Below are 25,279 nucleotides of genomic sequence, written 5' to 3' on the forward strand. Positions count from 1 at the left end.
GTGGACTCAGAAGACAACTTCTGATGTTTTTGGTATATGAATCATGAATCCTTATGTTGCTTACGCCTCCACATATAAATCATGAAATCTTGTTATGCTCCCTTTTGTAGATGACCGTAATGTGGTATACTCAGTTATGTAGGTGTTCAAGAGTCTATGATTCATGGAAAGCATGCCATGAACAAGTCAATCGTAACAGAGACAATTGCTACAAAGGGTGTGATACCAGAAAGGAGGCAGAGCATGCTTACTCCAACTATTTTCTCCAAGAGGAGAGAAATCGGATACGGGCAGAATTGGTTGAAGAACTTGTTTGTCCTAATTGTGATCTTGCTTATTGTGATGCTTGGGTGGTCCATGTAACATAAATTGGTCACATTGAGGTTTTTGTGACTACTTGGGACTTGTTATGATGCTTTTAATAGTTTATTACTAGAACGTGGGACTTGTTATTATCTTTTGGGTGTGGCATTGGCTACGATGTGGTAAATTTTTTGGTACAATTTGCCATAAATACTAGATGATTTTCCCATGGGTTGCGGCGAGAAGTTAAAGATGAATCCCAGATGAATTATGTATGAAGAAAATGATCGAAATCAAAAGACAATATTTTTTAATGTAGAAATCTTTCATACTTGCATTATGTGTGAATAAAGAGTATGCATGTGGTTTGCATGGGGCTACAAAATAATGTTAGTGGATGCTTACATGGCACACTTTGTGAGGTAGAGGGCTGCATGTTGAGAGAATTGGAGTTAGTGGGGTTCAACTATTTAGGAATAGTAGATATGTATTTTGTTGCACGGAAGATGCAAAAACAAATATAAGAAAACATATGAATTGCTCTTTGCTGAGTACACTACTTGGTAAAGAAGTATTACCGAGAAAAAAGGTCGGCCAAACAACCACATGCCGAGCTTTGGTAGCGTAATCCATAGATTGCAACGTACACTTATAGGGATCTCGGCCAAGCTAGGCTGCTGGGACTTGCCAGGGCAAGATATCGCCGAGTGGGCAGTAGTTGACAAACAAAGAACCCAATAAAGACACGGTTTGCCGAGATCCCGTGTTCGACTCTTAGCAAACACTGGAGGCGACGTGCCTCACTCCTGGGTTTCCAAGTTTGCCAAGTCCCCTATTTAGCCTATACGCAAAGTGTCCTGCCACATGGCAGTTGCCATCTCCGTCTGGTCCGTCTAGTGTCTTTTTTTGCTGAGTATCCTACTTAAAGCTTGCCAAAGAGTTTCCCGAGTCCCCGATGGATGAACCTCGGCAAATTGGGGTTTGCCTAAAGGGGTCGAGTTCCCTTAGCCAAGAACTACACTCGACAAAGTCTCTACCAAGTGTGAAACGGCTTTCGCTCAGTTTTCCTGGCACACCAAAAATTGGAAATTCTAGTAGTGATATATTCCAGATATCATGTGGCGCTGGTACAAACATAGATATCATGAGACATCCATGTATTCGAACCACCAGTAGGTGGCATTCACTCATTGCCCATAGGCCTTGTTGATTACAACTTGGCACAACAGTTTGCTCCATTATGACTAATTAGTAAGTTATTGGGTAGATTGCTATTTAGTGAATTGATCTAATGATGTTCTTCTGTCTAGCTGTCCATACACTACTCGGTGAAGAAGTATTGCCGAGAACAAAGCTCGGCGAATCAGCTACATGACAAGCTCTGGTAGCCTAATCCATAGTTTTCCAAGTACACTTACACGGATCTCGGCCAAGCTAAGCCACTGGGACTTACCATGGCAAGGTATCGCCGAGTGGGACGTACTGGGCAAACAAAGAACTCAGTAAAGACATGGTTTCCAAAGATCCTGCATTCGAATCTCTGGAAACAATGCAGGGCACGTGCCTCACTCCAGGGCTTCCAAGTTTGTCGAGTCCCCTATTCAGGCTCTCGGCAAAGTGTCCTACTACATGGCAGTCGTGTTAGAATTAAGCCAATCTTTAGAGATAAACGTGACATCATCTTAAGCCTAGCATTAGACCACCTAAAACAAATTAATATAGAGGAGTTCGTAAGATCTTATGGGTACTATGTTTTGGGGAACGCGGTAATTTCAAAAAAATTCCTACGATCACGCAAGATCTATCTAGGTGATGCATAGTAACGAGAGGGGAGAGTGTGTCCACGTACCCTCGTAGACCGAAAGTGGAAGTGTTATGACAACGCGGTTGATTTAGTCGTACGTCTTCACGATCCGACTGATCTTAGCACCGAATGCACGGCACCTCCGCGATCAGCACACGTTCAGCTCGGGGACATCCCTCGTACTCTTGATCCAGTTGAGGCCGAAGGAGAGTTTCGTGAGCACGACGGCGTGGTGACGGTGATGATGAAGTTACCGGCGCAGGGCTTCGCCTAAGCACTACGACGATATGACCGAGGTGTGTAACTGTGGAAGGGGGCACCGCACACGGCTAAACAATGTCAACTTGTGTCTATGGGGTGCCCCCTGGCAACGTATATAAAGGATGGAGGGAGGAGGAGGCCGGCCCTCATAAGGCGCGCCCAAAGTGTGGCGTCCTACTAGGACTCCCTAGTCCTAGTAGGATTCCACCTCCCACATGGAATAGGAAAAGGGGAAGGGAGAAGGAGAAGGAAGGAAGGGACTGGCCCCCTTCCCTAGTCCAATTCGGACCAGTCCATGGGGAAGGGGCGCGGCCACCCTTGAGGCCTTTCTCTCATTTCCCGTATGGCCCATTAAGGCCCAATACGTATTCCCGTAACTCTCTGGTACTCCAAAAAATACCCAAATCATTCGAAACCTTTCCGATGTCTGAATATAGCCTTCCAATATATCGATCTTTATGTATCAACCATTTCGAGACTCCTCGTCACGTCCATGATCTCATCCAGGACGCCGAACTACCTTCGGTACATCACATCACATAACTCATAATACAAATCGTCATCGAACGTTAAGTGTGCGAACCCTACGGCTTCGAGAACTATGTAGACAAGACCGAGACACGTCTCCAGTCAATAACCAATAGCGGAACCTGGATACTCATATTGGTTCCTACATATTCTACGAAGATCTTTATCGGTCAAACTTCATAACAACATACGTTGTTTCCTTTGTCATCGGTATGTTACTTGTCCAAGATTCGATCGTCGGTATCATCATCCCTAGTTCAATCTCGTTACCAGCAAGTCTCTTTACTCGTTTCATAATACTTAGTCCCGCAACTAACTCATTAGTCACAATGCTTGCAAGGCTTATAGTGTTGAGTATTACCGAGAGGGCCCAGAGATACCTCTCCGAAACACGAAGTGACAAATCCTAATCTTGATTTATGCCAACTCAACAAACACCTTTGGAGACACCTGCAGAGCACCTTTATAATCACCCTTTTACATTGTGACGTTTGGTAGCACACAAAGTGTTCCTCCTGTATTCGGGAGTTGCATAATCTCATAGTATGAGGAACATTGTAAGTGCATCTAGTGCCACCCCTAGTTGGTTTTGGAGTATTGACGACAAACTTGGTTGTGGGACTAATGTGTTTGTGAGAATTGCAGGATAACACAGGTAGTAGTCCCATATTGATTCGCTTTACCTACCAGAGATGACCCCTAAAAATGTGTGAAGACATTGAAGACAATGGTGGTCTGTGAAGACATTCACACTGAAGACTATGACAGGAGAACACATCGCGTGAAGACTATGGAGTGCAAAGACATAGTTGTTTCGTAGTTTCATTTTCTTCTTTGTTGAGTCATAGGAACCACTGTACTGTTAAGTGGGGTCCAAGTGAACAAAGTCAGAGTGACTGATGTGATGCTCAACCAAAATCCTATGTCTTCAAGCAAAGACAATGAGAGCAAATCTTATCCAGAGCTGGATGAGTCATCTTTACTTGTAGCCCAAGTCAAGCTGCTGCGTGTGTTCGAAATCTGACCGTTGGACACGTGTCAGTTCCTTAGTGACCCAAGGTCATTTTGTACAAATCAGGTCGGGTTGCCTCTTGGCTATAAATAGCCCACCCCCTACACCATGAATTGGTGGCTGTTCAGAGTTAGTACACGGCTTTTGTCGTTTGAGAGCAACCCACCTCCGAACCCTTTGAGAGAGAGTCCTTGCAAGGACAAAGCCCAAAACACCCAGAGCCAAAGAGTGTTAGGCATCACTGAAGTCTTTCTGTCCGCGTGATCTGAAGACTTGTTACACTTGAGGACTGTGAATCCTCCAGCCGGTTAGGCGTCGCATTCTGAGCATCCAAGAGTCATTGTGGATTGCCGGTGAACGAAGTCTATGAAGGTTTGGAAGTCTCCCTTGAAGACTTACTAGACTAATTGGGCGAGGACCAAGTGTTCTTAGCTCAAGGGGAATAAGGTGAAGACGCGGTCTTCTGAGTTGAATCTCAGCCTCCCTAACCAGACGTACAGTTGTCACATCAACTGGAACTGGTCGAACAAATCCCTTGTCCTCTCCGAGCAACTGGTTCTATCCTACCTCTCTTGCCTTACTTACAGTTTTTCTTCATGAAGTCTTTGCTACTTGCCTTATCTGTTTGACTTCACTGTGTGAAGACGGTTGTCTGTTTGGCTTCATACTATCTTCCATCCTAATCCAATCTACCTAGCTGCTTATAGTCTTCGTGCTTTCACTTCATTGCTTACATGACTATGGCTTGTCTAGTGTAATCTACCTTCCGCTGCATATCAATAGGTTCATTTCTTTCGTTTGTCTTCGAAACATCCATGTTTTGAAGACCTTCACCTATTCACCCCCCTCTAGTCGAATACTAGCACTTTCAAACATGTATAAATCATGAAGAGAGCAGTAGCAATGAGACTGAAACGATCATAGTGCTAAGCTAATGGATGGGTCATGTCCATCACATAATTCTCCTAATGATTTGATCCCGTTCATCAAATGACAACATATGTCTATGGTTAGGAAACATAACCATCTTTGACAAACGAGCTAGTCAAGTAGAGGCATACTATGGACAATATGTTTTGTCTGTGTATTCACACATGTACTAAGTTTTCGGCTAATACAATTCTAGCATGAATAATAAACATTTATCATAAAATAAGGAAATAAATAATAACTTACCGTGTAGGGTCTCATGCCTGCCCGATATAGGCATAGCGTAGCCCATGATCTCCAGCGATGAGGAAATGGTGGATGAAGATGAGCGGCAGGGAAGCCACCTAGATGATGGTAGCAAGCCACCGGCACAGCCCTGCGGTGGTATACGGCCTTCGATTCCCTTTGCCCTTTCTTTAGGATCGGTGGTTAGAGAGTTTCACACTTACCGTGTCAAAAACCACTTCTATCCACAATGAGGGGCTCTCTCTTTATATAGCAATGTTAAGGTGTTGAAATGGCAGGTTGTATGTCAGGAAATATTATTCCCAAAATTATGGTGGTAGACAACATTTTGTAACCACCCACTGCAATATGGACACACAATTTTCTATGCGAGTAACAACAAGCTAAATGGTGTTGCCAAAATGACTGGCAATATGTTTAGTGTTGTGAAAGATAGAATGCAAGATCAAGCTATCGAAGGCTTACCACCCAATTGTATGATTATGTTGCTAGCATGGATTGTTGGAAAGCCTTTTAGTCCTGGAAATTAGGACCATCTTATAAACCAACTCCCATAAAGTATTATGTGACATTTCGTGATAGAATAATGTACTATAGGTACCGAGGTTCAGTGGCATTTCATTGGTCATTCTAAAACTTTATCTTGGTGCATTACTTCTACTATGACAGTGGGCTTATGATGTTTGTTAACCTTACGATCAAGGGGGAGAATGTTGGAATTGATATCACGGTTAACAAACCGAGAGAAAAATAAGAGGACAAAGTCTCCACCTCTCACGACTATGCCTTGCACGGGATCACATATAACAACTTTCGGTTTTGGTCCCATGTACCAAACACACACATATATAACGAAAATGGGGGGTTTTGTTATGGACAACTGAACCGCGCTCTAAGCCCCCTAACTGCTTATCCTAAAGCTATGGTGAGGTACGTGAAGACCATCTCCATCACCGGCCACCACAAAGGCAGTGCCGGCGAGGCTTCTGGATGTGTTGCTGCCCCTCCACGACTACATCACCACGGTTCCACCCTGCATCGCGTCTGCATCAAGCAGGCGAGGGATTTTGCCTCAATCTTCGACGGCCACGGCCATCGAAGGTACTTACCAATCACACTTCTGATCCATGGGAGGTGTTCTAATTAGAGATCAAGATCCAATTCACGTTAACCTTGAAGGCTTAATTCTAACAAATCGCTGTCTTCATCCAGCCCGTCAAGTGCCTCTTTTTGCCTCCTCACATAAAAGTGCCTATTTTTGTCGAGTATCCCACTTAGAGCTAGGCAAAGAGGATGCCGAGTCCCAGATGGACGACCGACGCCATAGTGGGCTTTGCCTAAAGGGTACCGGCCGAGTATCCTTACCTGAGAACTACACTCGGCAAAGTCTCTACCGAGTGGGAAACGACTTTCCAAAGTTTTCCTGACATTCGGAAAACTCGGAAATTCTAGTAGTGATATATTCCAGATATATAGCATGTGGCGCTGATACAAACATATGGATCATGAGACTTCCATGTCATCACACCACCAATAGGCGTCATTCAATCATTGCCTGTACCCTTTGTTGTTTACAACTTGGCACCGCAGTTTGCTCCATGATGACTAATTAGTAAGTTTTTTTAGAGAAAAGGCATTAGCCGAGCCCGAGAAAAGGCTCGAACCTAGCCTGGCTTTGAATTAACAAAGCTATCAACCAGCCAGGAATACATAGAAATTACACAACAGAGAAACAAAGCAATGCGGAAAAGGATACATAGTGCTGCGAGGAACGACTCAAAGTCTACAGCAAGCGCCGAAGCCATCGACCGCCGCAAAGCCAAAACTGACTAACCAAACTGAGGCCTCAAAAGGAGGGCAACACCGGGCAATGCATCGTGCCGCTGACTGCAACCAGAGGGCCAAACATGAGCAACCACAAGGTCTGTTTCCGTCGCCGCAAAGGGCCACTGCCCTTTCACCTAGGCTCGACAGGTGCCGCACCGGCGAACGACGGAGATATTCCATAGAACCCAGACCAAGGATCCCAAGCTACCATGATACACAGTAGCAGCAGACCCACACGCAACAGAGGCCGACCACTAGAAGACCATCGTCGGCAGCGGCAAGGCAGGGCGCCGGCCGAGACTCGTCGATCGAAGATGGAATGCCACAGAGAAGGCCGAAGAGGCGCCAAGCCTTGCACGGGTTGTGGATCCGCAATCGTAGGAGATCAGGACTCCCACCAACCAGGGTACCACCGGCGCCGAAAAAGGAGACACCAATCCCCTCATATGGCTTCAGTGGTAGAGACCATCCGCACCAGGGACCGTGCAGGCTGCCGCATAGAGGATCAGGCCGCCGCACCCTTCACCGCACCACCAGCAGCTCCACCAACGCAAGAGCAAGCCCCGGAAGACGCTTTCAGGCAGGAGCACGGCACCGAGTGTCGTCGTCATCCAAGCAGGGCAGGGCAGGCTTTCACTTGTGCTCGAGGGGGGTAGGAGGGAGGGACTCCACTCCAAAGCCTCAAGGAAGGAGAACGGCGCCGGAAGACGTCGCCTTTGGAGTAGCCGCCGCGGCGGCCAGGGGTTTTCCCCGGAAACACGCCCAGCCACCAGATCTGCCCGGTAGAGCCCCGGGGACGACGACCGTAGCCACCAGAGGGAAGGGCCGGCACGGATCCGAGTATATCGGGGTCGAGGAAGGGACTTCTCCAGGATTTGCCAGCAGACCACCGTGGGGACGCCGGACCACCGACGACCGCCACCCCCTGCCGCTCGCACGGCGAGGGAGGCAGCGCACGCACCACTCGCCGGCGAGGCCCACCGCAAAGGCCACGCCGCGCGCCACCCGTCAGAGCCACCGCTCCGGGCGCCGAGGCTCACCAGCAAGCCGGATCTGTCGGATCCCTGCCGCCACCTTCCTAGGTGTCGCGCACCCGCGCCGGCTAGCACCTCCGGTGGCGGGAGGGGGAGGAGGGGGAGGGGAGGGACCACTGGTGGAAAAAAGGCCTTTGGTCGCGGTTCGCAACTGCCATTAGTCGCGGTTGCGCAACCGCGACCGACCGGGCGCGACTAAAGGCCCCCCCCCTTTAGTCGCGGTTGCTTAAGAACCGCGACTAAAGGCCCGTCCACGTGGGCGCCAGGTGGCCGTCGGGGCGGAGGAACTTTAGTCGCGGTTCTTCTGGCCAACCGCGACTAAAGGCCGCCGCAGGTTTAGGGTTTTAGCCCCCCCCCCCTAAACCTCCCCCCTTAAACCTGTTTTCTGTTTAATTTGTATTGTTTTATTTCTTTTGTGCTTTATTTTAATTTTGAAGGAGTTTCATATATTCTACGGTACTACATACATGCATATGAATGTACAATTTCAAATAAATTTGAAATTAGAACCAAAAAGAATTCAAGAGGAATATACAATATATATTCAATATCATCGGATGACCATATACAATTTTGAACAAGTTTCCATACATGATTTAATGCATATAAAGTTCTACGTCCTCGTAATAGTGTTCTCCTTTAGGATGGAGGACTTCCCTGCTGAACCATCCAGCTAGTTCCTCTTAAAGTGGTCGGAAGCGAGCTTCTGGACTAAGCATCCACCGGAGGTTATTCCTCTTAGCATTGGTATCACTCGGAACCCGCTCAGAGGTGTATCTCCGGATCATCTCACAGACATAGTATCCACATAGATTGGTCTCCGGTGGCTGAATATCCCCAGCATTCTTAGCCTTTAACATTTTGAATTCTAGCTCTTTTTTGAATTCACCGACCTTTGTATCTACGAACCGTCTCCAAACCCTACGAGGCAAAGAAAATTAAATGAACAAGAGAGTTATTAATTAGTTACTTGATATTAGGAAATGAACGAAATAGGCCGATCGATATAGAGCGCAAATGAATGAAAATAATTACTTCTGCAGCATTCTTCTCATGCCGCCCCAAAGCTTTGGATCCATATTCACAGAGTCGTGGACGAGACATTCTGAGGTGTTAACTTTAATTACTAGCAGAATCCAGTGGAACCTGCGGACACGATACATGCACAGTACGTCATGCATAACTCATCGATTAGCCGGCCACATACCATGCATGGAGTAAACAAAAGAGAATGTGCTCAAGACAGAAACACTCACTCAAAATGGTAAGGAAATAGAATATCACTTTTGAGTTCCTGCTTTGTAAGAAACTGCCACAGGTCTGCCTCCACGTCGGCGGGATAACGCTCCAACACATGTCCATTAACGATGTGTGGGTCAATGAACCCAACATCATGGATGTTCCTTACTCTGCATTCCTTAATCTTCATTCTGCATGTATAATAGCGGACACAACAATATAGTTAGGACATATATATAGTGCAGGCAATATGAACGAGATGGGGTAGAAATTAATAAATCACTTACAGAACGTAGCAACTGATGATAGATTTATCGAGCTCGCGCAGATTGAAAAGCTGGAACAATTCACTCAGTTCAATTTGTACATAGTAATGTTTGAAGTGATGCTCATGTCTAACTTCCGCATAAATATATTCTTTGGCGTTTTTATTTTTTATGTAACCCTTGTACCATTTCAGCAGACCTTTCATTTGTGGAGGTAGATCCTTTTCCTCCGCAGGCTCGACGAGAGGCCCATTCTTGACATATGTAATTACTACCTCCTTCACTGGCGCCTCATCAAGGCCTAACAGTTCACGAAGAGTAATACCTAAGTTGGCCGCTTGTTCTCTGGCACTCGTTACAGTCAATCCCTGTGCTGCCGCAGCTTGTATGATCTCGGGGGCATCAGGACAGAAGGCTTCCACTATAAGCGGGGCAATCGATTGTTTACTTTGTTCCCCGAGCTGGGCAACTTGTTTCCCGCTTTTTTTACTTTCGGCCTTCTCCCGCTCTTTGTTCTCCTTGAACATGAGTGCCTGCCTGCGAAGTTCACGTGCATAGTCGTTAGGCAGATTCTTCGCGGCTTGGGACGGTGTGCTCAAAAATGACTTAGCCCACTTCTTTTGCTCATCAGAAAATACTGGCTTGGGCTCGGGCTCTGTTTTCTTCTTGCAGTCCGCCTTCCATTTCTCCAAATCAGCAGCCGCGGCCGCGTCGACTTCCTCGGCACTACGTTCCCAAGGCCTTGTGGGGAGAGGCTTCAGTGATGGCTCCGGTACCTTTGTGGTCTTAGGTACATAAGGGTCCGGGTTAATAATCCAGGACTGCTTCTGCTTCTTTGCCGGAGGTGGATTGGGGGGCGGCGTCTGATCACCCGCCGGACGAGGACTGGGGGGCGGCGGCTGATCACCCGCCGGACGTTGTGGACTGGGGGGCGGCGTCGGCTGACGTGACGGAGGTGTAGGTGAACCGCCACCACCACCACCACCACCACCACCGCCACCGCCACCACCACCACCGTAGGGGGGTGGACTTGTTGTCCTTGGCGCCTCGCCTGGAAACTTGATAAACTTCTTTTGCCATAGAATGAAATGGCGCTTGACATCTCCAAGTCTTTTCTCCCCTTCAGGTGTAGCAATGTCAATCTCCAGGTCCTCAAACCCTTGGACTATGTCCTCCACCGTGACACAAGCATAGCCATCTTGAATGGGGTTGTTGTGGTGGAGTGCTCCAGGTAAACATGGTAAAGCACTGCCGATGGCTACCTTCATGGACATGTTCCCGATAGGATAATACAGATGACATTCTTTCATCTCCTTTATATCGTCCACGGGGTAGCGAGGAGGCTCCGATGAAGTAATTTCGACCACCAGAGGCTCCGGTGCAGTAATTTGGACCACCAGAGGCTCCGGTGGGGCCTCCGTGGAAGCCACGCTGCTTCTCCGCTGCTGGCTTCCGAGATCCGCTGGATGATCTTCATGCTGCACCCGAGCTGCATCTCTTTCGGCTACTAGTACACTCATGGTTTTCTTCATCACCTCCATTTCCGATGCCAACCGCGCCACAACATCTGCTTCCTGATCCATCTTTCTCTTACGGCTTCTGTAACCGTACGGGTCATCGTTCTGGGGGAACCCTATTTTCCACGGAATGTGCCCCATGCCTCGTACACGTCCTCCGTGTTCAGGATTCCCGAGGGCTTTTGTCAGCGCGTCGTTCTCTCTGTTGAACTTGATCTTCCCCTGTTGAGCATCCCTCATTGCGTTAATAAGGGCTTGGGTGGGTTTAATTAATTTGCCCCGGTAAACACACTCCCCTGTCTCCGGGTTCAGCGTTCCCCCATGCCCGTACCACCAGCTTTTGGCCCTTGGGTCCCATCCCTCCGTACCTGGACGGATTCCTCGCGCCCTCAGCTCGTTCTCCATCTTCTCCCACCTAGGCTCCCAAAGGCGATACCCTCCTGGCCCCATAACATGATTGTACTCCTTCTTAGCCGCATTTTCCTTATTTTTTTTCGATATTTGAATGAACTGCTCCGATTTCTTTTGCTTCACAAATTCTGGCCAATCATCTTTCAGTTTCTCATATTGTCCTTTGAAATCCGGAGTCTTGTTCTGCTTGACAAAGTCATGGGCTAGATTTTGCTTGAATTTCCGGAATGCGTCGGCCATCTTATGAAGAGCGAACTGTTTGACTAGCCTCCTCCTCTCCTTGTTTTCCTCAATCTTGTTACCCTCCTCATCGAATTTGTTGTATTCCGGGGGTAGAACGAAATGTTCCATAAGCTTCTTGAAGCAATCTTTTTTTGTTCTCTTATCGACAAAAGTGAAACCATCAATTCGTGCCTTCTTTGGCTCATTCCACTCCTGGACGGTGATCGAGACGTTGTCTCTAACAATGGCTCCGCATTGGCTGGAGACTTCATTAGTCGCGGTTCCTACAGTTTCGCGACTAATGAGGCTGGACGGAAGCCTCTTTTTCTACTAGTCGACACGGCGGCGGGCTAGGGTTGGCCCTCGGGTCGCCTCAAAGGAGGCGACACGAGGGGGGGGGGGGGTTCTGTTCAACTCTCACTAATTAGTAAGTTAAGTGAGTAGATTGCTGTTTAGTGAATTGATCTAATGACGTGCTTCCGTCTGGCTGTCCGTCCGCCTCCATTATACGTACGGTGGCCGCCGGTGTACCTGCCACGGCAAAGATTCCGGAGAGTGCAAACAAGGAACAACTCATTAAACCATGGGAATTTTACCTGCTGCTCCGGAGGACAGCCCACCACATGCAGGCGTGGGGACACTCCGGCGCTATATATTTCCCCGGTGCCAGTCCATCAGCAGCAGCAGCAGCTCAAGCTTCTCCTGATCAACCAGCCACCTAACGATCGTCGTTTCTTGCATAGCGAAGCAAGATGGCGTCGAGGGCTGCGACGATGGTGGCGCTGCTGCTCGCGGCGGTGGCGGCGACGTGCGCGCAGGCGCAGCTGCACGAGAAGTTCTACGGCGAGACGTGCCCCAGCGTGGAGGACGTCGTCCGGAAGGAGATGGTGAGGGCGCTGTCACTGGCGCCCAGCCTCGCCGGGCCGCTCCTCCGGATGCACTTCCACGACTGCTTCGTCAGGGTAAGCTACCTTTGCATGCATGTTGTCTGTCCCGTACCCTGTTGTGTGCTGTGGCCTGACCAGTGACCGCCATGAATGCAGGGGTGCGACGGCTCGGTTCTGCTGGACTCGGCCAACAAGACGGCGGAGAAGGACGCGCAGCCGAACCAGACGCTGCGAGGCTTCGGGTTTGTCGAGAGAGTGAAGGCCGCGGTGGAGAAGGCCTGCCCCGACACCGTCTCCTGCGCCGACATCCTCGCCCTCATTGCCAGGGACGCAGTATGGCTGGTGAGTAGAGTACTAGGCCATTTTGCAAATGACATGGTACGTGTGGAAGCCAAATTCTAATGCTGCTCGATCATGGTTTCTCCAGAGCAAGGGGCCATTCTGGACAGTTCCTCTCGGCCGCCGAGACGGCAGCGTGTCCATTTCCAACGAGACCGACGCTCTGCCACCCCCGACCTCCAACTTCACCGTGCTCACCCAGCTCTTCGCCGCCGTGAACCTCGACGCCAAGGACCTCGTCGTCCTGTCCGCCGGGCACACGATTGGGACGTCCCACTGCTTCTCCTTCTCCGACCGGCTCTACAACTTCACCGGCATGGAGAACCCCAGCGACATCGACCCCACGCTGGAGCCACAGTACATGATGCGGCTAAAGAGCAAGTGTGCCAGCCTCAACGACAACACCACCCTCGTGGAGATGGACCCCGGCAGCTTCAAGACCTTCGACACCGACTACTTCAAGCTGGTGAGCAAGCGGAGGGGCCTCTTCCACTCCGACGGCGCCCTCCTCTCCGACCCCTTCACCCGCGCCTACGTCCAGCGCCATGCCACCGGCGCCTTCAAGGACGAGTTCTTCGCTGACTTCGCCGCCTCCATGATCAAGATGGGCAACGCCAACCCGCTCACCGGAAGCCAAGGTGAGATCAGGAAGAAGTGCAGCGTGGTCAACCATTAAACCACCGACGAAGTACAAGGCTGTTTTGATTTGTGGCGATCTTTTTTCCTTTTAAATTACTGTAAGATTGTTATAGCTCCTTTCTCTCTCAAATCTTTTTCTTTCACTAATTTATTGTTTCGTTACAACCATGTTAGTTCCTTGTACACACGACCAACACTTTGATATTGCCACCTCCGACGTGTCGTCCATTGTCATCTGGAGATTATTCATGTCACGGTTACTAGTTTTGTCTAAGTTTGTCTTTGATTTATTTTAGATTGTTACAAAATGTTTTTTTGTGTTTTTTGTTTTACCTCAGAGCATATCATAATGTTTCACATGTACAAGTAAAAAGAAGAGTTATTGTCGGATTATCTTTATTTAGTTATTTGGGGCAGGATGGATAACAACTATCAAATTTTGCGGCATTGACTGTTGGCACTGGCGTGCATTTGGTCTCTTCTTGTTAGAAAATGTATCTTTATGTCTAGTTGTGTATCTGTAAAAACCAAGTGCACAAGCACGAAGAACGATAGATCCAAGGTACTGCCTCCGTCTAGGTGTAAGTCATTTAAGGTTGTGCATCGCGATCAAGGGGGAGGAAAAAACGAGAGAACTTAGTGTTTATTTGCTAATTAATAGCATTGCATATAATGGACTGACCATTGTATATCGTGTTTGATAGTCTCGAGTCATTGAAAGCATACATGCCTTATATTATTTATTGGTTGATTCCTTTATTTGTGTCAAGAAACAAGAAACCATGTGGAAGTTAATGCACCGAGCCTAAGTGTTTTTAGATTATTTGGTTTTACTAAGGTAACTTATACACCTAGACGCGGAGTCAATAAGAAAATTTTTCAGAATTTTTTTGAATAATTTTACTATTTTTTTGATTATACTGTTCATTAGGGTGCATTTGAGCTCATGTGTTGGTACTTCGCGTCCGCTTTTCAAGGCGTTTATAGACCTAGGAATGTGAGGCCTCCTTAGTTTTCCTCCTCCACAAGAGCAATGATGGTCGAAGTAAAAAAACATTCCAATAAAAAGTGTCCGGTGGTAGCTTGTAAGGCATCTCATTCTTATGGGAGGGGATTTCATCTCAAGTGTGGTGTGAAGAGATCTCCTCTTAGTTGTGCTGGAAAAGATGACGCCGAAAGGCGCATAGACACCCTTGGGTGCTAGGCAACGACCAAACGACTCGCCTAGGATATAAGAGAAACTCTAGGCATGCAAAAGAAGAAATTATCTACTCAAACGAGAAATCATGATACATTGGATAGATAGGCCAAACGGGCCTAGTCCATATTCTAAAGGCTAGATATGGTAGTTTGCGCATTTATATGCTCTAAATTAATATTGATACACATACATATATTACCCCAAATACACCCTGATAGCCAAAACTATACATGCACCTAGGCTACGCCTAAGGCGCTTAAGCACCACTTAGGTGCTAGGAGAAGGCCAAACTCCTTGTTTATGCCTAGCGCTTTCTCCAACCTTGCCTCTCGGTGAAAAATTATCTCACCTCTTGTCGACGCAAGAGGTTCTCTATCATATCTTGTTTTCAGAGTTTTTCCTCCCAATGGAATTCTTGTTCACCCTTCTCGATGGTTTTACCTTGATATCCTTGACTAGAAGAGTAGGGCTTCCTTGTTTTAGTGGAACAGAGCTTATACTAAATTTGATGTCTAACATGATCTTTGTATACGGGATATTCAATCTGGCTCTCGAGCCCATCTACTCTCTATATCTATACCATCGAGCTGCTCTAAGATTGGTAAAAGCATGAGTGTTTCAGCTGTATTCCTTCATTAAATTTTCGCAAAAGAAAAATCCAATCCACAAAGAGCTTTTGCATGAGAAGGCCTGCTACTAAATTTTCGGTCAATCACAATAGTCAAATAGATGCAAGGATAAAATTGAAACAATAAAAAAACGTATATTTTTGCACAAGCATTTTGAAGACGAACATAAGGTGACTTGCTTGTATCCTCAAAAAATAAGGTGACTTGCTGATGAACACATTGCTAATACTCGATTAACATGACGTAGGGTGCAATTTAACATCACATTAACCACACTAAAAATGCACAAAGTCTAGTTAGGCTTTCCCAAAAAAAAATCTAGTCTTGATAAATACTCTTAGCCACTGTACTTTTAACGAGAACAGCAACGCTAATTGAGCAGATGTGCAACAAAAGGCAAGATTAGCACCAACTAACTTTACCATATCTGATTTGATGAGACGTTCTGAGATACAAGAAGATGACCATGCATCCCATGGCCAGAACAACGACCTCACCGCAATGGGCCAAGACGGCGGACCAATGAGAGGAAAAGAGGGTGATGGATCTGATATGGCTGGATCCACGCATGGAGAACCCTGCCCGAACTCCTCCCTTCTGCCATGACGAGCGAGCCTCGCATGTCCTCGAGTCCATCATAGAGCAGTCAATCGACGAAGGAGGAAGCCTAATTCGAGTGGGGGCAGGCCATCGGGAAAGAAGGGGAACGACATATACACCCCGGGCCTAGATCCAGTGCCAGAGGAGGGAGACACGCTCGTTCTTGTTGAGCGACGCTGAGGGAGGTGGAGAAGTGGCTTACGATAGAGACAGGTACGAGATATATTTTATACCAGGTACAGGTCCTGTATTTTGTGGTGGTATAGAGCTGGTATCTCCTCAGAAATCCCTTTTGGCACAGATCCCCACATGGCTCTGAATGGTACAGATATCCAGAGCAGCTGAGCTCGGGAGCCAAAACGCTGCTCCCAACCCCTTCTTATTTTTTTTCAGTACTACAACAGAAGTGCATGTATTTCTTTTGAAGTTTAATGTTTTTCTCATATATTTAATTGTGTTTAGGGCTAAAATATATAGAGAGAAAATTTAGGTTGGTTACAGACCAAGGAGACAAGGAGACAAGATGAGAAACAAGACAAAAGCCAACTCATGACGACCACTAGTCCATGCAGTTGGCCCATGTGTCCAACCTTGTTGTGTGGGTTCATTACATGACCCACATATATAGTACCCCCACCCCCACCCCCGCACAACCGCGCTTGCTCGTCTGAGGGCTTTTCGTTCACCCCTATATCTCCTTCGCATATTTATTACAATTTTTTAGTGATGGTTGTACACTAAATCTTTATTTACATGAAATATACGAGGATCACAATAGATCCAATCTCTGAAAAGGCTTTCTCTCGATCCAATCTAGATTAGCCAACTCGAATAAATAGATGTACTATGCACTCTCATGATTACACTTGAGTGGTGTCCTTTTGCGGCTACCATTTTTGCAGTAGTAGCTATGTAGCAGCGCTCTCTCTCTCCATGACTTCCCTAAAGGCTTATATTATCAGATAATATGTCTATTTGGAACTCCCAGTTCAAGTACTTTCTCTCTAAATGTTTCAATAGAAGAAAAGTCTTTGCTCAAAATAAGCTCATCACAAACCCTTTTTTCTAAACACCGGGTGAGCGAAGTTGTATTAAATATAAAGCACTTGGATTGGATGAATTCTCAACCGAGTTTATCAAACCTTCTAGGAGTCGTGGAGTTATCTGAGACCCTCCATGTTGATCACCCTGAGCTTTCAATACTATTTTTTTGTGCAATTGTTTTACTTCCCATGACTAAAGAGGATAATCAATTTCCATTGTACATATTGACATGGCTTCTTAACGTATTGACCATATGCCTTAATTAGTAACTTGATAGCTTCTTAAATATGTCGTTTCTCTCTCTCTCTCTCTCTCTCTCTCTCTCTCTCTCTCTCTCTCTCTCTCTCTCTCTCTCTCTCATGTGCAGAGTCTAAATCAGAAGTTTAACTCATATTCAAAAATCTTGATATTTTCTGTAACGCAAAAATGTAAGTTCCTGATCGAAGTACTTAAATTTTCGAATACAATAAATAGTTTTAGATTTGAAAATCATATAGAGTAAAAATGAGCCCATTATCATACCTTACACAGTTGTGAATCCTTAAAAAAATAGTTCAATTGAAAGTATCATAATTGTACACATCTTAAAGCTGACAAATAAAGTTTATTCAAATCTAAACTCATTCTGCAGTCATATGTTGATATGTTGACACTACTAAATGACGCATAGTCATACCAATATCAACACAAATGCTCATAAGATATATTAAATATCCAAATTGATGATAAAAAAAACTTGTGTTGTGGCAAAATGCAATCATACCTACAAGCTAACTGTTTCAATTATGTGTCACCTTATCATGTGTGCCTTTAGCTCTTTGCCAAAGTTCCTTATCCACAGTTTCACTTCTCTCACCAAAAGCGCGGATACATATGAGTCAAATTTCCTGCCTGGTACAAGTTTCCGAGGTAAACCTACGAGGAAACAGTGGGGTAGAACAACAAAGACAACTACCTAGGGTTGAATCTTTGGTTACCAGCCATCATCCCAATTAGACGAAGAAGAATTCTGGTCTGTGATCTGGTTGTATGGTTGTATTTGATTTAGTTTGAGACCCAAGGGGAGCGGACGGTTTTTACAAGGTAATGGGCTCCCTGTTAATATATATCTTATTTGGATATGACCTCATCGCAGAACCTTACTATTTCCACACATTTTTTCACATCTCCCTCTATACGGAATAGGCCTAACTCTTAGTTCCTTCTCTTGAAACTTTCAAGGGGTTCTATATTAAATTTCCCTCCACAAAGTCTCTCTACTACATTATCAGTTCATAAATACTATATTTACAATATTCCTTCCAAGGCAATATCTATGAATATAAATTACAATCTTTGGTCTTTGGTTTTTACAATATAAAATTATACTTTATACAACTTGGACTAACATTCAGAAATGAAAAACCATTATCCTAAAGAAATTACATAAAATCACGGGAAAGTCGTTTCACAGCCATTTAAATAGATGCCAGTTGTGCCATGTTTCCATCTCCCCACCAGTCTCAGGTTCTTTTACCTCAAACTTCTCACCGAACTTCAACGACGGCAATCAGCAAAACAACTTTGGTGGCAAAATCGCCAGGGCTTGGAGATGTAGTTTCTTATCCCAAGATCCAAGTTTGCAATCTCGAACTTACATTAGTTACTGTTCTTCGTTCTTAGCAACAAATTTATATCAATCTGTCCTCCTACATGTTGTTCTTGAGCAAAAAATAAAGCTCAGTCTCCCTTGATTGATGTTATTGAAGATTTTCACTCCACTATGCTGGTCCATGACACTGAATTAGGAAAGCTAACCTTGGATACACCCCAGGATTTGGTATGTTAACATTGTTGCACTGCTCACAAGTTAGGATTTCTTATTTTTCCCTATACTAGTTTATTTTGATCTGATATGCAGTTATCTGTTAAAGGACAGGTGACAAGGTCAGCAAAGTGATTATGGTGCAGATCCCATTGTTAGTGATAATGATATTGTCAAAATTTCAGTCCATCAACAAATTTATTCGCTGTACTAGCAACATAAACTATATCCTTGGTTATCTAGGTATTAGTTATAGTTCGAGAATTATATGTTGAAGAAGGATATGCTTATTTTAGGCCACAGACTATTTACACAAGCCCTAGTTACCATGGTGTTTTCGAGATTCTGAATGATGTAGAAGCATATTAAAGTTGTAGTGAGGAACTAATTCCAATGCTTAATTTATCAATGAGAGGGAAACTGGAATTACGATCATCTAGAGAGTGATGTTATCTTAATACAGTTAATATAATTCTAGTATCCTTCGATTCGTAGATGTTTCTGAATCAGTAAGTTCTAATACATAGAATTTAGTAAAATATTCTAGAAGTTTGAGAGTAAGTGTTACATTATCTCCAAGATTCCTTTAAGGAATGGGGATTTGGTCGGATATGTAGAAATCTTTTTCATTGTCATAGTGGATCTTCAGAAAAATAGACATTATTCTTTTTTTTAGTAAATTGGTATTTGCTTCCGCAATTCCAATTATATCAACTAGTCAGCAACCCGTGCATCCGCACGGGCTAGTTTGGTTTTCAATAACATTTTTATTTTAAAGGTTTTATGACTTTATTGCCAAGTGAGAATATAATTTAGAGTTAGCTTTTCTAAAACATGTAATTGTTTTCTCATTGATATTTGAACAACAACAAAAGAAGTAAAATTCATGTGCACGTGTTTTTGCTTTATAGTTTAAAGAAATGAAAATTGTGACAGTGTATGTACATGTGTTCTGCCCGGCTAGCGTTCCCTTGAAGTGATACATTCTGGAGTGAACCATATACAAACCAACTTAACTAATTAACACAGATTTGATACCGGCAAGTGTAAGTTCCTTTTTTTTAACTTAACTTCCTTGTCCAAGTTAATTGAGTTGTGCAACTATTTTGCCTGGTATAGATGGTATATGAGTTTTTTGCCTGAAATGTTTTCACTGATTTTTATGCTAAGGACCAGGTTCGAATTTAAGCGCACAAAATTTCAAGAACCATTGAACTTTGTAGTATTTGGTGATATGTATAAGACGAAACCCTTGATCACATGAAAAGGATTACATCACGTAGTCTAATCTATGTTATAAGAATTTAAAGTACAACATATTTCCCAGCTGGATGTACCACTCGACACAGTAATAAGAAAATATGATTGGAATCGACGTGCTAGCTTCCTGTCCATTGTTTTACATCAGTTAGTTTTTTATAATAAATATCCATTCAGGCCAGATAAGACAAAAGCTGATCACCACGTACATGTAACCTGCTGCAATGGTCGATTTCTTCGGACCAAGTAAATAAATATGTTGTCAGTTTTGTCCTCAGCAGCAAATTGAGTTTTTCTTTGCAGCAGACAAAGTGATCTACAATCTTAAAAAAGTCGCCAAGTAAATCTATTTGTTACCAGTTTTGCCATGGCAGCAAATGGAGCTTGCAGCAGACAAAGTCGTTTGAGATCTGAAAAATTGAACCAATTATCTATTGCTGAATATAACTTTAATTTGGATTGCTAACTGACAAAACAATTTGAGAACTGAAAAACAGAAGGAAGATCACTATTAGCTTATATAATTATTTTTTAATAAAGAATAAATCATTTATAGATCAACATAAATTGTAGTCCTTCTATTAAAGTCTGCTAGTAAAGTGGCAGAGAAAGGATCATCTATGACACTTAAACCATCATGCTTGGCTACCAATTTTTTTCTCAAAAAGGTTAGGACCATATCTAGAGGCCTGAATCATTAGTTTGAAATAAGAGAGAGGATGCCTAGATACACGAAAGTAGCATCTAATAAGGCTTTCTACTATGCTTGATATCAATGGATCGTGTAAAAAACAATGTATACATATGACTCACGCTAAGCTTGTGGCTAGGTTGTCTTATATATCATGCTTGCTGTAAGAGAAGTAGTAGAAGAGGGAAAATATGGTGATGGATTCAACAAAATCAGTGTACCTACATACTTCAACAGAAGTATGATCAGCTTCACACCACTATTATCAGCGGGATGACACAGTGGCCATTTTATAATGTATGATAATATGTGTACCGACTGAAACACAGTGGGTTTTGTTAGGCAACAATTTATCTGACATCTCAGGAACCATCTGATATTTTCTGCCGAGGCCACTGTGATCTCTAACAGGACTCATATCTCTTCACTCCTGGAGTCTGCACAACTAATCTAGCTTAGTGTTGGTTACCAACATAATACATCTGTATAACACCAAAGAACATGAACTTGGCATCTACGGCACGCCAAACAAAAACTGTATTGAGATGAAGATATATGCAGATATCTGACCCTTATGTGGAGCATCATCAAAGTTGTAATATACCTGTTGTGAACTGCAGTAATCAAAATTTTGGTAATAACCTCATATATGACAGAGAAGTCTTGAGTATGGCATGTGGAAATTATACTCCATGGTATATTAAATGATGGCATGCATTTCTTTCACCAATTTACTGCAGATAAAAACACGTAAACGATGGGTGAATGGCAAATAATGTTGTACGGACTCATATGGAATTGCAAAGAAACCATAAGACATATATGGTATGTGGAATTTATACTGAAAACAAACATTATTTGCTACATCTGGGGATATTTTACCACTCGTATTTCTAAGCTGGATGGATCCTTCTCAGTTACAAAAAGGCACAAAATTTTCATTTGCTTAGAAATTTTGTTCTGAAGGCAAGATAAGTATGCCAACAATATGCACTCTATACGTTTTCTATTAATTATGTAATGGAACACCGGAAGAATGTTTTGACCAAAGGGAGCCATGAAATACCTTAAAGAATAATAAAGAATGCCAGCAAGTTTCTCTGAAAATATTACACGATGTAACATAGGGAACAGTTATCTGTAGTGAAGTGTTCTATACATAAGGAAAGACAGCAAAATTTCATTATGACCAGAACTTTTTACTATTTAACATTCAGGGAGAAGCTAATGTCCAGATGACACATCAAATACTATGCACTATCTCACTGCCGTAGGCTATAACACATGTCTCTAATGACTGGCCTATAAAATGGAAAATCTTAGTACTTGACTGTAGCATGTATTTGGAAAACGGCATGGTACAGAGAATCTTCCCGCGCAACGTATTGCTGGCCGCCCGATCTAGAGAGGTCTTCCACAATGCAGGCTACACGCTGGGTGGACTGCCACGAAGGGGGTGGTGCATGATGCGTCGAGCATCAGACACATCGAGCGAACATTTGCGTTCGAGTGTTCTCCTATGATCAATAGCAGTTATGCACAACATTGTAAAACAAACTCTTACTAAATCTGAATGTATTTTTATCTTAAATAAAATCTAAAAGTACATCCCTATATATAAGCTAGGGGTGTCTTCTTGATGGCCGGCAACAGAAGCTAGGGTTAAATTTGTACTACGAATGTGGCATGTTCTTACGGTCGGACTTATGACACATCAAAAGAGCAGCATTGATAACTTTCTTCAGATCGGTCCATGGCTTCTTAGGGTCTCTCCTGGAATCGAAGAAATAAGCTCGGCCGTCTTGGGGAACAATTGAACAATGTAACAATAATGAGATTAACATCAAAGTACTCAGGTGTAGTGCAAGAATAAAGAAATGAACTTACGTTTTGAAGTAAGGCATGATAAAGTTGTGCTTGTGCCGAGGACTATGAAGAATGGTCTTGTGGAGGTAAGTCGTGAAAAGACGTTGGCCTTTATCAGAATCCACATTGGCCCAACGCATGAGATACGGATCAAGGAAGCCAACTTCGTCATTCTAGAGTAATGGATTTTTGTAGCATGCCAGAGCGACCAAAGCCTCATTGAAGACGGCTTGATTACTTCCACGTAGAAAATATTGTCGTTGACACAGTCTCAAAGCCAAGATATATTTTATCAGCAGGGTACTCGTCGACAAATCCAAGACCCTCTCCTAACCTAGCTACTACTTCTTCGTGTAGAAGCTGAATTTCAACGCTTAGCGCACCCAACTTGCGTTGTGGTAACATCGGTTCACCGGGCTTAAACATTTGCATGAAGCACCTACTGGTAGAAACATTCACCACATCTTCTCCTGGTGCCTTACTGGTGATAGGTTCATTGGCTGATTTCTTCTTTCGTCATGATACTACAATGGATTCTAGTTAAAAAATGAAAGAAAATTTCGACATGACCTATGCTAAAAAGAGGACATAACGGGTACCAGAAATTCGACGAAACAGAAATGAATTGACGTTTTGCCAAAACATTGTCACTCATGTCAATACCTACAAAATGTTCCTAATCTACTCATAGTTACCCTAAGCACAAATAACAGTAAGATACACTACTCAAATTTAATCCATGCTAAATATCTATTTTCCCTAAACATAACTTTGACCATACGAGAGAGGTGGCTCGTTTGGCGTACGAAGGCGGTGCGAGGTATCCGATGATGGCGGAGGAGGGCACGATGGGCGGGGGGGGGGGGGGGGGGGGCAGGGGAAATGCCAAATTTTGGAACGGTTTTTCAGGTGGGGAGGAAGTAAACTGCAGCCAGGGTCGTGGGTCTACATGTGACGGGCACGGCAGGGCGCCCGCAACACGTAAGTGGACAACACTGGCAGTCGGGCGACTGCACCGGCCACTACTACAAGTGTATAATATGTACTTCCTTCGTGCCTGGTAAGAGTGCTTAGCACAATTTAGCTATGGCAAGCAACAGTCACACTCGCCATTGATGTACAAATAAGCAGTGGCAGGCCTTTGTTACTACTCGCCACAGTTAGGTTGCATTACGCGGCCAGCTCTGAAACGGTCTACCAGTGGCGGGCACGTATTCCTGCCCGCCGCTGCTCTGTTACTAGTAGTGGCAGGTAAGCTTTGGTACCCGTCACTGCTATGTTTCAAATTAGCTGTGGCGGGTGACACGTCTCACCCGTCACTAATTTGTGTTCACCTATAAGCCATTTCCTAATAGTGTATGGTTTTCTTGCGCGACGGTCGATGACAAGATGACCAAGCAATAAGATGCAACTATTTTCCTTGCCTCGGCGGGTTTAGGATCTTGCCTCGGCAACTATTTTTCTTGTGTTCTAGAATGTCTGTATGATTGTTATGGTGGGTTTACCTACAACTTTCGTAGGTGTATTACCTCTAGCTTAATATTTGGGTTTAAATATTGAATTTGGTGCTTGGCTCAAACGCGCCGGGGGGGGGGGGGGGGGGGGGGATTTCACATCCATTGGCTTTTTGTGAATACAAAATTCCAAGCACGTGCCAAGCTTGAAACTTATAAAAACTAGACCTCCAAATTTATAAATATCATTTTAACCATGTTTGGAATTTAAACGTCATTATTCAAATTATATGTTGATCAAAACATGATATTTAAATTCTCCTGGTATTTTGGGCCAGGCCTCGACAAAGGCATAATATTAGCCTAATTCTTGGCAAGGTTTTTAATCTTAGAACAAAGCGAGTTTGGATGACATCTGCGAATATTCTTTAAAAAAATCACTAACTTTCAATGAATTCTAACATAAGTTAAATTTATTTTCAAGTTTGTTTGAATCTGGCTTAAAATTCCGGGGTTACAAGTATTTCAGACCACATCAAAATTTGCATGGATCTTCACGCAAGATCAAACGAATATATCACCGACTGAGACATAACAAAACTGATTCGGGATAGCATGTGGTGCCAGTATAAATATATGGATTATGATATTTCCATGTCTTCAAACTACCAGTAGGTGGTGGCATTCGTTTGTTGCACGTAGCCTTTGTTGATTAGAACTTGGCACCGCAGTTTGCTCCGTGATGGCTAATTAGTAAGTTAGTGAGTAGATTGTTGTCTAGAGAAAATTAGTGAATTCATCTAATGAGGGCTTGTGGCTGCATGCATCGTCTAGATGCAGAGGCCGGGGGTCCTCCCCCTTTTAAAAAAAAAATCTAATGAGGGCGACCAAATGAGGTGCAGATGTAGTTTTTTTTTTGTTTGCCTGTTTTGCCTTAGCCAGATCCAACTAGGACATGTATGCAATGCAGACAAATTCCCACATGACAACCAAACACGACCCTAGTGGGCGAAGGGTAAGCTTTTTTCTTTTTTTTGCACGGACACAGCAGGGTAAGTTTGCGAGGTACCCCTAATTCTGTTTGTGTAAGCACGTATATTGCTCGAAAAATCTCAAGTATATATATTCAGTATAGCATGTGGCACCGGTACAAATATATGCACCATGAAATTCCCACGCTTACAAACTACCAGTAGGTGGCATTCACTATTGCCCTCTCTGTTGATTAAAACATGGCAGCGAATTTCGTCTTCCGTCTGGCTGTC

General features: G+C 44.2%; 1 protein-coding gene across 1 annotated transcript; it reads left to right on the top strand.

The window, feature by feature from the left end:
* Positions 1–12,287: 12,287 nt before the first annotated feature.
* On the top strand, positions 12,288–13,872 carry LOC123095242 (peroxidase 1). The gene is made up of 3 exons (XM_044517017.1): positions 12,288–12,562; positions 12,644–12,829; positions 12,915–13,872. The coding sequence occupies exons 1-3, from the start codon at positions 12,353–12,355 to the stop codon at positions 13,500–13,502; spliced, it is 984 nt and encodes a 327-aa protein (XP_044372952.1). The 5' UTR covers positions 12,288–12,352; the 3' UTR covers positions 13,503–13,872.
* Positions 13,873–25,279: the final 11,407 nt, after the last annotated feature.

This window comes from Triticum aestivum, chromosome 1B, assembly GCF_018294505.1.
Source record: "Triticum aestivum cultivar Chinese Spring chromosome 1B, IWGSC CS RefSeq v2.1, whole genome shotgun sequence".
NCBI lineage: Eukaryota > Viridiplantae > Streptophyta > Magnoliopsida > Poales > Poaceae > Triticum > Triticum aestivum.